Source organism: Lithobates pipiens, unplaced genomic scaffold, assembly GCF_037356315.1.
Source record: "Lithobates pipiens isolate NorthernLeopardFrog02 unplaced genomic scaffold, aLitPip1_a1.2 Scaffold_13, whole genome shotgun sequence".
Lineage (NCBI taxonomy): Eukaryota > Metazoa > Chordata > Amphibia > Anura > Ranidae > Lithobates > Lithobates pipiens.
In genome coordinates, this window is record NW_027507718.1 from 16,238,077 (window position 1) to 16,250,878 (window position 12,802).

A 12,802-nucleotide genomic window follows, 5' to 3' on the forward strand; every position below is an offset into this window, starting at 1 on the left:
GTGTATATATGTGTATGTATGTATGTTTAGATGTGTTTAACACTATCATACTGCCTTTTGAAACTGAAAGTAAACCCTGTATTGCTGTTTGTGTGGTTTCTCCTTAACCAATCAATTAATGGATTCCTGGTTTACATAATGAGTGCCAAGCATTTAAGAAGAGCGGCTTTAAAAAGGAAGAATGCTCAGCACTGAGAGCATTTCCCCCTTCCCATGTGTCTGCTGTTAGACAGATGGAGATGAAAATTGCTCTGAGGTCAATAAGCCATTTGCAGCGTTCTCACTGCCTTCGATTTTTCCCTCATCCGCCACACAGATTATCTCAAATGATTCAGTAATGACAAAAAGTGCAACATTGACCTTTTATTCCTTTGTGGTTTACAATGTTGCTTGGTATAAATGGCAGGAAGTCCATTTTTCTGTCTAGAAGGACTTTTGAGTTATTGAGCCAGGCCTTTTAACCCCATTCCAGTAACACAAACCTGCTGTGTGCCAGTTTTACTAGTAAGTTTATGTACTTTGCCTATTTTTTTATTTTTTTTTTTTTTTTTAAGTGTTAAGAATTTTTGTACAAGCAATAATTTTAATAATTTTTTTTTCTTAGGATAATGCAGAGTCTAGGTGCTTAGGATGGACCAATAGAGCTGGATTTGGTCATGATTATCAGGCTATACAGCTCTTCCCAGAGGAAGTGCTAGTTGCTGCACAAGGATTTTCCAGGAAATCCTGTTTGGGCACTGACTATTTACATTACTTTTCTTTAGTTCAGAGCACACACCAATAGTAAAAGCATTGCAGTGTGGCACTTTGAGGACAGTTCTTTCTTTGGTCATTATCCCTGATGGCAAATCTTCCTATGTGTGGTATACCTAAGGACTTGCTGCTAGGATCTGACTTTATGGATGATTTTTTTTATTTAGCCTCACAATACACTGCTTTCTATAGGTCCATTAATTGCAAATGCTACATTGGGGGTTCTTGAGCTGTAACTTGAAGGTCATATTAGCATATTGAGTGTGCTGGAATTAATGCAAATCAGGTGTGTGTCAGCAGCTCTACTGCATTTGAGAATGGAACTCTGTTGCTTTACAGGAGATGTAGGGCCAAAGCTAGTTTTGGCCTTGCGTCTCCTGAGGATCACAGGAATGCTCTTGGTTCTGCATTCTTATGACCTATGTTCAGCCGACAGGCTAAAGTCCATTGTCGGCTGACGTCACTGAGTTGGTCCAGGCTCAGTGGATTTTTTAATGTCGGCATCCTCCCATATGCATAACCAGCAGCTAGCTCGGCCTCTTAGCGCTTTGAGAACTTGAGCAGCCCCACGCTCCAGTAAGTGCTAGAACAGAAAGTGAGCTGGTGACTGACAGACTGAAGACCGAGAACTGAGCGATTTGGAGGTCAATTGCTTGTTTCTCAGTCTTGGAGGTGGTAGGGGACAGATTCAGCATCACACCGATGCTGCATCCATCTAGGTGAATGTGTGCTTGTTTTGAGTTTCCATTCTTCTTTTAAATACTGCTATACCTTCAACCTGTTTAAATGTGCTTTCACACCAGTAAAAGGGATAAATTGGTAATAATTTCACTTAAAGTGGTCCCCAATGGTATTGGTGAGCCCTTGGTAAATTAAGGGAATCAACAGTGTTCTTATGTTGGTATGGTGCCTTGTGTTTGCCAATTTGTCACTTATTTATTTTTATCATTTTTAAATGTGGCTCAGCTTTATTAGTATTTAGATAATGCAGTGGGAAGATTGCTGCTGGATTTGTTTGCCTGCTCCATTAGAAAAAGTGTGTGTGTGTGTGTGTGTGTGTGTGTGTGTGCTTTTTTTTTTTTTTCCTGGCTGATTTCAGTTGTCCAGTGGGATGCAGCGATGATCACTTGCACATTGCATAGATGCTTTTAAAAAAAGATGCATCATGTGTTTATGGTTTGCTTTAACATTATGTTGCTGCTTTACTGTATAGCCTAAAGATTTAGGAAAACCACATCTTATTTGCAAGATGCATTTGATTAAGTGTTTCAAAATGAGTCTCATTTAGGTTATTTGCTTATACAATTACACATTGTTCATGCTAAATGTAGTTACAAAACTGAAGTTAATCTGTACATTGCCTAATGTAAATAAAGGGTGTACAATGACTCTTTTCACTTCTACAGAAAGTATGAAAAGCTTGTGGAGCTATGTGCCTCATAAGCCAAATGATTCATAGAAAATGATGAATAACCTCTGCCTTTCTCAGTGGCTGAAAGGCAGTCTATTGCGTTGCTTTTGTAATTGTGCGAAGTATGCCCCTTTCACATAAACGTCAAAGTAAAACTTATGCGCACATACAACAGCTAGGAAACATGTCAGGCATTTTACCCATTGTTTAGCAAGAACAATCAAAATACCAAATGGGCTTGCCTCCAAGTCCCTCCTAATAGAAAGTACAGTAGAAGGGTTTTCTCTTTTTAATTGCAATGATCCTTAAGATCGTAGGGCAGCTCTTGAGTGAAGGGCACAGCTAAAAGCTTGTCGTTTTGCAAATAAACCCATCGTTCAGATGGAGAGAACCAATGACTAAAGTTGTATTTCTGCTCTTTGATAGGCTGTACACTTGAGCCTGCTATTAAAAATGAACACACTCAAGAGACTCAGCATTAAGAACATAAACAATTAAGGGCTCTTGAGATGTTCTGAGAGCTGCCATACAGACACAAGAGCCTTTTCCTGACATTGTGGGCTGAGGTTTATGGTGCCAAAGAACTCGGACAATTATTACTACTCAGTCTGCCAAAGCTTCAAGTAGTAAGGATTTGGTTTTTCTGCTTATCTTGATTTGCAGTGCAGGGCCAAATGTACACATCACATTTGTTCTATCAAACAAGATTTCCTGATTTTGTAACTGTAAAAAAGGCAAGGCACAAAATTGATGATTTTTTTTATTTTTTTTCTCTAATCGTGTTTTCAGGCTTTACTATGTACAGGCCTTTGAAGCCTCTCTCCAGTTTGCCTTCACCTCATAGCAGTATGCAAACGTTTTGCCCAGGTTGCTTTTGTAATCTTGCCGTTTTTGATGTCTTTACACTGAGAGCAGTTGGCAGGTATTTGTAGTATTATGCTAAAATCCAGTGTTCTTAACACACTCGTCATTATAAAGTTTGAGGTTTGCAACTTTTAGTGCTAGTTGCTGGAACACCAAGTAAAGCATTTTATTTGAATATTTTTTTTGTAGTAATCAATATTTGAATATGCACATTCCTGCATGAGTTGTACACTCCTGTGGTAGTTTATAGAGCTGTTCTATTTTATGCATTTCTTTGCTTATGTGATTCTCCCCCTTCCCTTGCAGACAGAAATTGCCAAGCGACTGAACACAATTTGTGCACAAGTCATCCCATTTCTTTCTCAGGAAGTAAGTAAAATGCCGCTTGCTAAAGTGCAATTATGCTACTTCTCTGTTTGCAGATTAGTTGGCTTTACAATGTTAATTTTATCGCGTTGCAGAAGTGTGAAGAACATCTGTTCTAGTTATGGTGTGCAGAGCTCTCTGCTACTTTAACAGATTGCAGGCCAGCCTCCAGAAACTTGAGAATGTGGACAGTTCCATAGTTGACAAAATTCTAATTACTGCCTAAAATAATAGGCAGGGCATCGCATACATCTGTCTTGCTGAAACAGTTTTAGACCAAAATTCTGTAAAACGCCACACTTCCCCCCCCCCCCCCCCCCCCCCTTTTTTTTTTTTTTTTGTCTGTTTAGTCAAATAGTGACACCTTAAGCAAACCATAGATTATGCAATTTTCTTTCCTTCCATTACAGATGGAAGTAAAGAATATTGCTGGGTTCCCCAATCAACATCCCTCCACCAGTGGTAAACCTTTCCTGCCGGCAGATCACAATCACTGCTGGCGGATATAGTCATTGGCAGCGATTGTATGACAGCCTGGTTGTACTGAAGTCATTTATTGGATAGACTTAAGATTCAGATGGATTGAATCTTGCCCGGTCCCTGTTGAACCGGCTGAGATACGATCTAGCTGTGGCAAGCTTTAGACTTATATTTTATTTGTTTAAAGTTATCGGATGTTTAGACTGCTGCCTTTAGAAATCGGGTCCATTTTGGTTTGGTTTCTCTGCATCCAATTTGCATGACAGGAAATTGACTGGCTCTCAATGGAGCTGGTTCATACTTCTCCAGGCTCCTGTGAAGCGTTGGCACAAGGGCCCTGTCCTAGTGGCTTCAATTTACAGTGTATGTGTGATATATAATATCTTTATTTTTATTTTTTTGTACATTCATTCATTCCAAATAACCTACTACTACATGTCTTTGGAATGTGGGAGGAAACCTACATAGGCACAGGGACAACATGTAAACTCTGAGCAGGCAGTGTCAGTTGGAATTCAAGCTGACAACCCTGGTGCTGCCATGTCGATGTGCTAACCACTCAGCCAAAAAATAGGAGACCTGTCCTGGTGGCAACTGTTTGAATAATGTTGAAGTTAAAACCTTTCTAGTATAATTAAGCCGTCAAAATTCTATGGCATGAAATTGTTTTTTTTTTTTTTTTGGATTTATTCTTATTGCCCTTTGACAGGAAGTGAGTGGAAATGTCACAACAGGAACACAAAGCTATATAAAAACAAAATCTAAGCTTAAGTTTATCTCTTGTCCTGGGTAAAATGGCAACTATAGTTGCTAGCACATGACTGCAGACTAGTATTTAACCAATCAGGTTCATTATGAGATTATTCTGTACTACATTATGTGTAAGCAATTCCCCTTAACATTTTTCTTTTGTTTGCAGCATCAACAACAGGTGGCTCAAGCCGTAGAGCGTGCCAAACAAGTGACAATGGCAGAGTTGAATGCCATCATCGGGGTACGTGGCCTTCCAGGTCTACTTCCTACAGTGTGTATAACTAGCTTTCTCTACTTGTTTTAAATATTGTTTGTTAAGGTGTGCTTGTTGTGGAAATGCAACGAACACTTGATGGTTTTGTGAAAGAGCAATAGGCATATTAATGTTGAATGGAGTGTGCCTCGTGCTAACGAACTGAATACTTGCCTGAGTGTGTTTTTAAATGTATTTTGCAGCTTATTTTCTTTGCTTTCTTTTGAAATGTTCTCTCAAAAGTTTTATGTGTTTACACCAGGAGAACTTTGTGCATTTTGTGACTTTTTCCCATCACTGGCAAAATGCGTGTACCTTTTTTACAATTGTGCATCTTTTGAAATGACCCTTGTTCACATCAGCACATTGCTTCAATATTCATTTGAATTACTTGATTACCTATTACTTGAAGAGGGTCTTTTTCACAGAAATAAATGTAAATGTGAGAATATGGGGTTCAACTGGTGTGAACGTAGCCTTGCGTCTTTATTTAAATTGGGTATGGTGTAACCCTTTAACTATTACTGGGCAATTTTAAAGGAAATCGGTGGCACTAGAATCAAGCCTGCCATCTGGTGGATTCTTCCTAGAGCCATCACTACACATGTGTCATCTGATTTGTGAATTTGTGCTCTTCTTGAATGGGGGAAAAAGTGTGTGTGTGTGTGTGTGTGTGTGTGTGTGTGTGTGTATAAATCAATATATGAGCTTAGGTGTTTGAGCTCCTCTATCTAAAATTGGAAATTCATCCTTAGTTGCAGGGCTGGTACAGAGCATTTGAATATTGTAGTGGTATGCTGGGTAAATGGCGATCGGTAGAATAGATGGGGAAAAATGTACAATATCTCTTGTCCAAAAGGCAGAAATGCAATCCTTTTTTTTTTTTTTTTTTTTTGGGGGGGGGGGGGGGGGTCGCACATTAATTCCCTCATCAGTAAAACAGATCTCATGTGAATCATTGGCTTATTCCATTGTGGTCAATAAAACCCCCCCACTCTTAACCTGATATAGTCGTTCCCCCCCCCCCCCCCCCCTCCTCTTTGTGTGACATTGATGAATTGGTCCCTGAGGGCTTGGTCTGCCATTGCCTTTTTTTTTTTTTTTTTAACTCCATTCACTTGTCAGAGCTCTAAACATATTTAATTATATCAGATAATCTACGTTTTACAGGCTTTAGAGGTGTGTGTGTGTGTGTGTGTGTGTGTGTGTTTTGTTGGGCAGTTGTACCTCTCCCTGCCTCTGTCAATCAAGTTATTTGTTATGCATTAATGAATTCTCTGAAACATGTATTGCTCCCTCAGTGAATTCAATTATTCCCGCAACACCACTTCTTGAGTATTTCTGCTGGTTTTCTGGCCTCCCAGCACATGCAGGAAAAAGTAGCCGAAACAAGGAGCTGCCCTTTCTGATTTTATTCATGCGTGCGGCTTGAGCTGATTCAAATTACCCATTTATCAATTTATGTTAATTGCTGGTGAGAAGATGCCCTGCTGGTCTTTATGGTTCCCTTAGACACTTTGTAATGATAATTAGACATGCTGCTGTATGGATTAACAGTGCCATAGTCCAGTGACGTCTACAGACAATGGGACCAGTTAATCCATCTGTGCTTAAAATTACATCCCAACTGGAGATGGAGGAAAAAAAAAAACATAAAAAAAAAAACGCGGGAGGATTAGTGCTGATAAAAGAATGAGTCTCAGCTTGAAAACTCTCCTTTCATCAGTTTCTCAATTGCAGATCTGCAGTTGGTTTGCCTGTGGTAAGCCATTGGCAGTCAATTAGGTGAAATAAACTGGGAGGGTGACCTTCATTTCCTTTTAATAGCTTTTTCCTCCCTGAAATGGGGAGCTTCAGTGGATTTTCAGCTTACGTTTTATTCAAGCCGCTTTATTACACTTGACAGCTTAGCCTTGCATAAACATTCCCTCCCCTAACCTTCTCCACTCTACCTCCCTCGCCCTAAACACTGCCTCATTTACATCCCCCCCCCCCCCTTCTCAACGGCAGCCTTGTTTCAGGTTTGATATTGAACCAGCCAGAAATCAATATGCATAAGTTATTCAATAATCATGTTTGTTGGTTGCATTCGTATTATAGTGTGCTGATCCTTGCCTTTTACAAATGCCCATGTATCCACTGGTTACATTTGTGCAGTTTTAGGCGTGTGTGTGTATATATGTATGTGTGTATATATGTGTGTGTGTATATGTGTGTGTGTATATATATATATATATATATATATATATATATATATATATATATATATATATATATATATATATATATATATATATAAATTTTTTTTGTGTAAAACTATATAATATGTATGTAGTGTGATTGTTTACATGTATTTCTTTAAAAAAAAGATTTCCTTCTTTATACTCCCCTCATTAAATTATCTGTGGCAACGCAATAAGTCTCATGCTCAGGCATATGCTTGACTTGCTTGAAAGAGCCTTTGTGCATCCTGCAGAATCAGAGAAGCAGAAAATTGGGTTGACAATTCTGTGGACCTTTGCTCCCTTTTCATTGAAAATGCAGTGTGTCAACCTGTCTCCCCAGAGGGGAGGAGGCATGAGAAGCCTGTCTGTTGCTACAAGCAGCAGCTGCATTGAAAGTATGCACTGCCCAGTTTGATAGCAGCTGTCAGTATTGTTGAGCAGGCTGACTTAGTAGGCAGAACAATAGAGGGGGGGCATGCTCCTAAGGAGAAGCGTCATTCATGCTGAGAAAAGAAATAGTAATTTAACGGTTTAGACATCTATTATGAGTGTGAAAGATCAGGAGTTTTATGATGCAAATAAGCCAGACATAATTCTCTCTAGTGTGTGGTTGAGTTTCCCAGAAATAACTAGTTTGTGGCAGTGCCCTAAATTCTGTGTAGGGGTGAATTAGCAAAAAAATACTACAGTAACTGTGATGAAGCCATAGAAGGCCAGATAAGTGGATGTTTTTGAAAAAAGTAGTTGCCTAACTTTATGCCATAGATGCTGATTAAGTGCATGTTCTCCCCATTGGTGTACATCTAAACAATTTGCTTTTGTGGACAAGCCACCTGGTAGTGTACATGACCAAATGGTTTGTATAGATCTGGCACACTTTTTTTTTTTTTTTTTTATATATGCTGTGATCAGTAAGTACATAACGTTTTCTGATAGACGAGCATTCTGTCAAACGTCTGCTTGCTCTGATCCAGCACCACCAGATTGAGTTGTCTGCCTTCAAACAGGCTTGCTTTGCATGAGGTGATTGGCTAAAGGATTAGCAAGATGCTGGTTTATTTCACTCCTTGACTGTGGTTGCCGGCTATATCTAGGATTGTAGTGTGTGTGTGAAGCTTAAAAGGATGAGGTTAACCTCTTGAGGGTTTATTTGTGTGAGTATCTAGTTAATCCTTGAAAAGCCTATGAATAACTAGGTTGCATGTATTGTCATAATGGAAACCTGCAACAAAATTGTAGCTCATAATTTGTCATCCTATAAGAAACATGCTTCAGATGCAAGTGTGTATATATGTGTGTTATATTTTATATATATATATATATATATATATATATATATATATATATATATATATATATATATATAATATATATTTTTTTTTTTTTTTAATATAAATCTGGTTTACTCAAGTTGTAATTTCTAAGACTGACCAGAGTGTGTGTGTGTGTTTTTACGTATGATCTGCTGGCCATAAGCAGAGGTCTCATGATTTGGTATGGTTGATCATCATTTTTTTTTTTTTTTTTTTTTTTTTTTTTTTTTTTATATACTTCACTGCATCTTAAATCTATTGGAAAAAATAAATGATGCTGTCTGTCAGGTTAATGGCTAAACTTTAGTCACAAACAAAAATCAGCACAAGGGACATTATTATTAATCCGATTTTGTGCTGCTGGCTCCTGCTTCCCTCAAAATATTTTCCTCAATCCCCTCTCCCTCACCCTCAGGTTGGTAGAACTGAGGGCATAGTGAAAAATTCATCAAGAATGCCCGACTAGTCTTGCCCTTCCTGCCCAACTCCACCACTCTTTTAGGCCAATTTACAGCTTATATAAATGGACAGGGTGGACTATTCGATCTATAAAATGGACAGGCGGATGAAGTTTCTTTCATTGGGAATTTTTATTTTTAATAAACGCATAACATTTATCTGATCCTGCTAGTAGATCTTCCGTAATGCTTCACTACTGGGTTCCCTTACTGGCAATGGGGGCGGCAGCTGATGGAAACATCAGCTGCGGTGCTGACATCGCTGGACTCCAGAACAGGTAAGGGCCGGTTCACACAGCGAGCCGCGGCGAGGCGTCTCCGACTTACCTGGCCGCGACTTGCGGGGAGCTCAGCGGCGACTTGCAGAGGACTTCTGTATAGAAGTCAATGCAAGTCGCCCCCGAAGTCGCCCCGAAGTAGTACAGGAACCTTTTTTCTGAGTCGGAGCGACTCGAGTCGCTCCTCTCAGAACGGTTCCATAGTACAGAACGGGGGCGACTTGCGGGAGCGAGGCGAGCCGTGTCGCCTCGCCTCGCTGTGTGAACCGGCCCTTAGTGTCCTATTATTAAAAGTCAGCAGCTGTGGTATGTGTAGCTGCTGTCTTTTAATTTTTGCAGCGGTGGGTGGACCTCCACTATAAGCGACAAATGAATGTCGAACTTCAGCTTTTGAAGCCGCTACAACAAGTGACTATAATATTTTATATTATATATTTTTTTTAAGTTATGGAATTAAATTTATTTTTTAAATGGTTTTAGCAGTAAGCACCCCTAACAAGTATACTAGTTTCTCAAACACTAGAACTTTCAGATTTCTGGCCAGCTTTGGCAGAATTCACACTCTCACTTCTGGTTGTGGATATAGGACAGGAAATGAAGGAGACAGGGGTTGTTACCCTCCCTTACTCTATCCAAAATGGGCAAATAGTTTTGCCCTCAGTTCTGCTTTAATTTGTGATTTCTGATGGGCAGTTTCCCAAGCAGCTGGTTAGTTTTGCAGTTGCAATATATATTGTATAGAAACTTTGTAAAAGATTCTTTTGTAGGTGAGTTGAGTGAGTGGAGAGTTGCTTACTAAATGGGTTACTTGTAATGCATCATTTGTTAAGCACACATCCTGTCTCTTTATCTTTTTGTATTTATAACTTTCTATTTCTTTTGTATCATACATTTTGTCATATATGTACTCTGAAAGAAACTAATTTGTGTGTTTTTTTTTTTTTTCTGGAAATCCATCTCTGGCTGTTTTTATCATTAACCACAGCAGCAGCAGTTGCAAGCTCAGCATTTATCCCATAGTCATGGACCACCAGTGCCTCTTACGCCACATCCTTCAGGACTTCAGCCACCTGGCATGCCTCCACTGGGAAGCAGTGCGGGCCTTCTTGCCCTTTCTAATGCTCTAGGCGGACAGTCTCACCTTGCCCTAAAAGATGACAAGAAACATCATGACACAGACCATCACAGAGGTGAGCGGCACGGAAAACCCACCTAGGATGTCTTGACCGTTCATTCCATCATCGTATTTTGCCTTTTCCTCTTAGTTGATACTTTAGATTTTCAACTTTGCAGGTTATCTCCATCATATGCTCTACTTGCATTTGTTTTTTTTATTTTTATTTTTTGAAAGTACACTTAATAGGGATTGGTAAATTTTGACTTGGTGTACTTTACATTTTTCTATATGTTATGGATCATGGAACATCTCTTCAGAAAATCTTTTAAAAGACAAAACATGTTAGGGCATACAAGTGTTTCAAATCGACAATACACACACCGGTGGTGTTGGTTGGAACCTTTGATCTTTGATCTTTAATACTATAGGGCTATTTTTTCTTTTGAGTGCCATTTTACTTTTAACATGTTTTGTATGTGTAGTCTCTTAGCACTGTATTTAAAGTTAGTCTTTAGAGTGGGTATACAGTTTCAGCCTAAGTGATGCATGTAAATGGTCATAACATGCCTCATTGAGGTACCAAGAAAAACAAAACTTTCAGGTCCAGAGGAAATAGTCACACAGTTAGGGAACATCAGGCATATTAGCAAAGCTCCAGAGAAACCAGACTGCTACGGTATTTACATGTGGCTATTTATGGGGCCTGCAAACTGCAAGCTTATTGTATGTCCACAGCTTTACTTGACTCTACCCATCAATGTGTGTATGCGTGTGGGTTTGTTTTTTTTTTTTTTGTTTTTTTTTTTGTTTTGTGTTTTTTTTTGTTTATTTTTTTTTTATGGGGTACATGTTGCCTATTTTTTGGTATATTCTTAGTTGAACTAGTGCTCTGATCAATTTCACCTAGTAAACAGATATCCTTCCTCACAACAAATGTGTATATTTTGCTGGTAGCATTGATACTTGTCAAAACTGTACAGTGTATTTATGTGTTGGGTCATTTGACACTGAAATTGTTTTCACTGTTTAAAGGGTGGTTATACCTGTTTGTGAACTCCGGTGACAAGATCTCATCTCTGTAAATAACTGCTTTTGTCGACATGCCTCGGAGTCTTGCTCTTCAAACTTGTCCTGCTGTACTTTCTGTAATAAATGGCTAGATCTTGGAACTCAAGCATAGAGATCTTGACCTCCCACAGTACCTAATAGAGTACATTTTGGATTGTTTAACTTTCTAGTAACTACTGAAAACAAAAAACCGTTTTGAGTTGATAGACCCTACTAAGTGCTCAGAGCCATATGGATTTAAACATTTTGTTCCATGTGTTGACTAAGGCTAGTGGAGGAAGTTGTTCAACAATAGTACGATTTTAATGCAAACCCTGTATATTGAATACTGTACCTATATTTTACAATGGCATTAGTGTGTCACTGAACTACTTCCTATATAGAGAAATGATTACCCTTGACCTCAGTGCTCACAGTAGAGAACCTACAGCTATCGTTTAAAACCAATGCATGAGAATTCAAAGGGCTGCTCATACAGTGAGGGGAAAAGTATTTGATCCCATGCTGGTGTTTTCCCACTGACAGAATTGATCAGCCTAAATTTTTTTTGGCAGGTTTATTTTATCGGTGAGACATAATAACAAAAAGAAATCCATAAACGCATTTAAAAAAAATTATTTGCATTTTAATGAGTAAAATAAGTATTTGGCCCCTTCACCAAACATGACTTGGTGGCAAAACCCTTGTTGGCAATCAGGTTTCTTGTAGTTTGCCACCAGGTTTGCACACATCTCAGGAGGGATTTTGTCCCACTCCTCTCTGCAGATCCTCTCCAACTCATTAAGGTTTCGAAGGCTGATGTTTGGTAACTCGATCCTTCAGCTCCCTCCACATTATCTATGGGATTAAAGTCTGGAGATTGGCTAGGCCACTCCAGGACCTTCATGTGCTTCTTATTGAGACACTCCTTTGTTGCCTTGGCCATGTGTTTTTGGTCATGGTCATGCTGGAATACCCATCCAGGACCCGTTTTCAATGCCCTGGCTGAGGGAAGGAGGTTCTCACCCAAGATTTGAAGATACGTGGCCGGTCCATCGTTCACTTTGATGCAGTGAAGCTGTCCTGTTTCCTTGGCAGAAAAACACAGAAAAACAAAGCATGTTTCCACCTCCATGTTTGACGGTGGGGATGGTGTTTTTGGGGTCATAAGAATCTTTCCTCCTCCAAACACGAGTTGAGGTAATGCCATAGAGCTTGATTTTTGTCTCCTCTGACCACAACACTTTCACCCAGTTCTCCTCTGAATCATTCAGATGTTCATTAGATGGGCCTCTACATGTGCTTTCTTGAGCAGACAGACCTTGCGGGCTCTACAGGATTTCAGTCCTTCACGGTGTAGTGTTACCAGTTTCGTTGGGGACTACATGGTCCCAGCTACCTTGAGCTCATTGACCAGATTCTCCCGTGTATTTCTGGGCTGGTTTCTTGCCATCCTCATGATCATTGAAACTCCAGGAGGTGGA

At 39.4% G+C, this 12,802-nt stretch overlaps 1 protein-coding gene across 4 annotated transcripts in view; it reads left to right on the forward strand.

Moving 5' to 3' along the window:
• LOC143973955 (transducin-like enhancer protein 1) overlaps window positions 1-12,802 on the forward strand; it is a 76,554-nt gene that overhangs the window by 19,804 nt on the left and 43,948 nt on the right. The window contains exons 5-7 of one of the 4 annotated variants that reach the window (XM_077474876.1): window positions 3,335-3,397; window positions 4,794-4,898; window positions 10,140-10,344. In XM_077474876.1, coding sequence (XP_077331002.1) covers window positions 3,335-3,397; window positions 4,794-4,898; window positions 10,140-10,344 — 373 coding nt within the window. The remainder of the gene's footprint in view (window positions 1-3,334; window positions 3,398-4,793; window positions 4,899-10,139; window positions 10,345-12,802) is intronic. The other 3 variants (XM_077474877.1, XM_077474879.1, XM_077474878.1) reach the window with 3 other exon arrangements.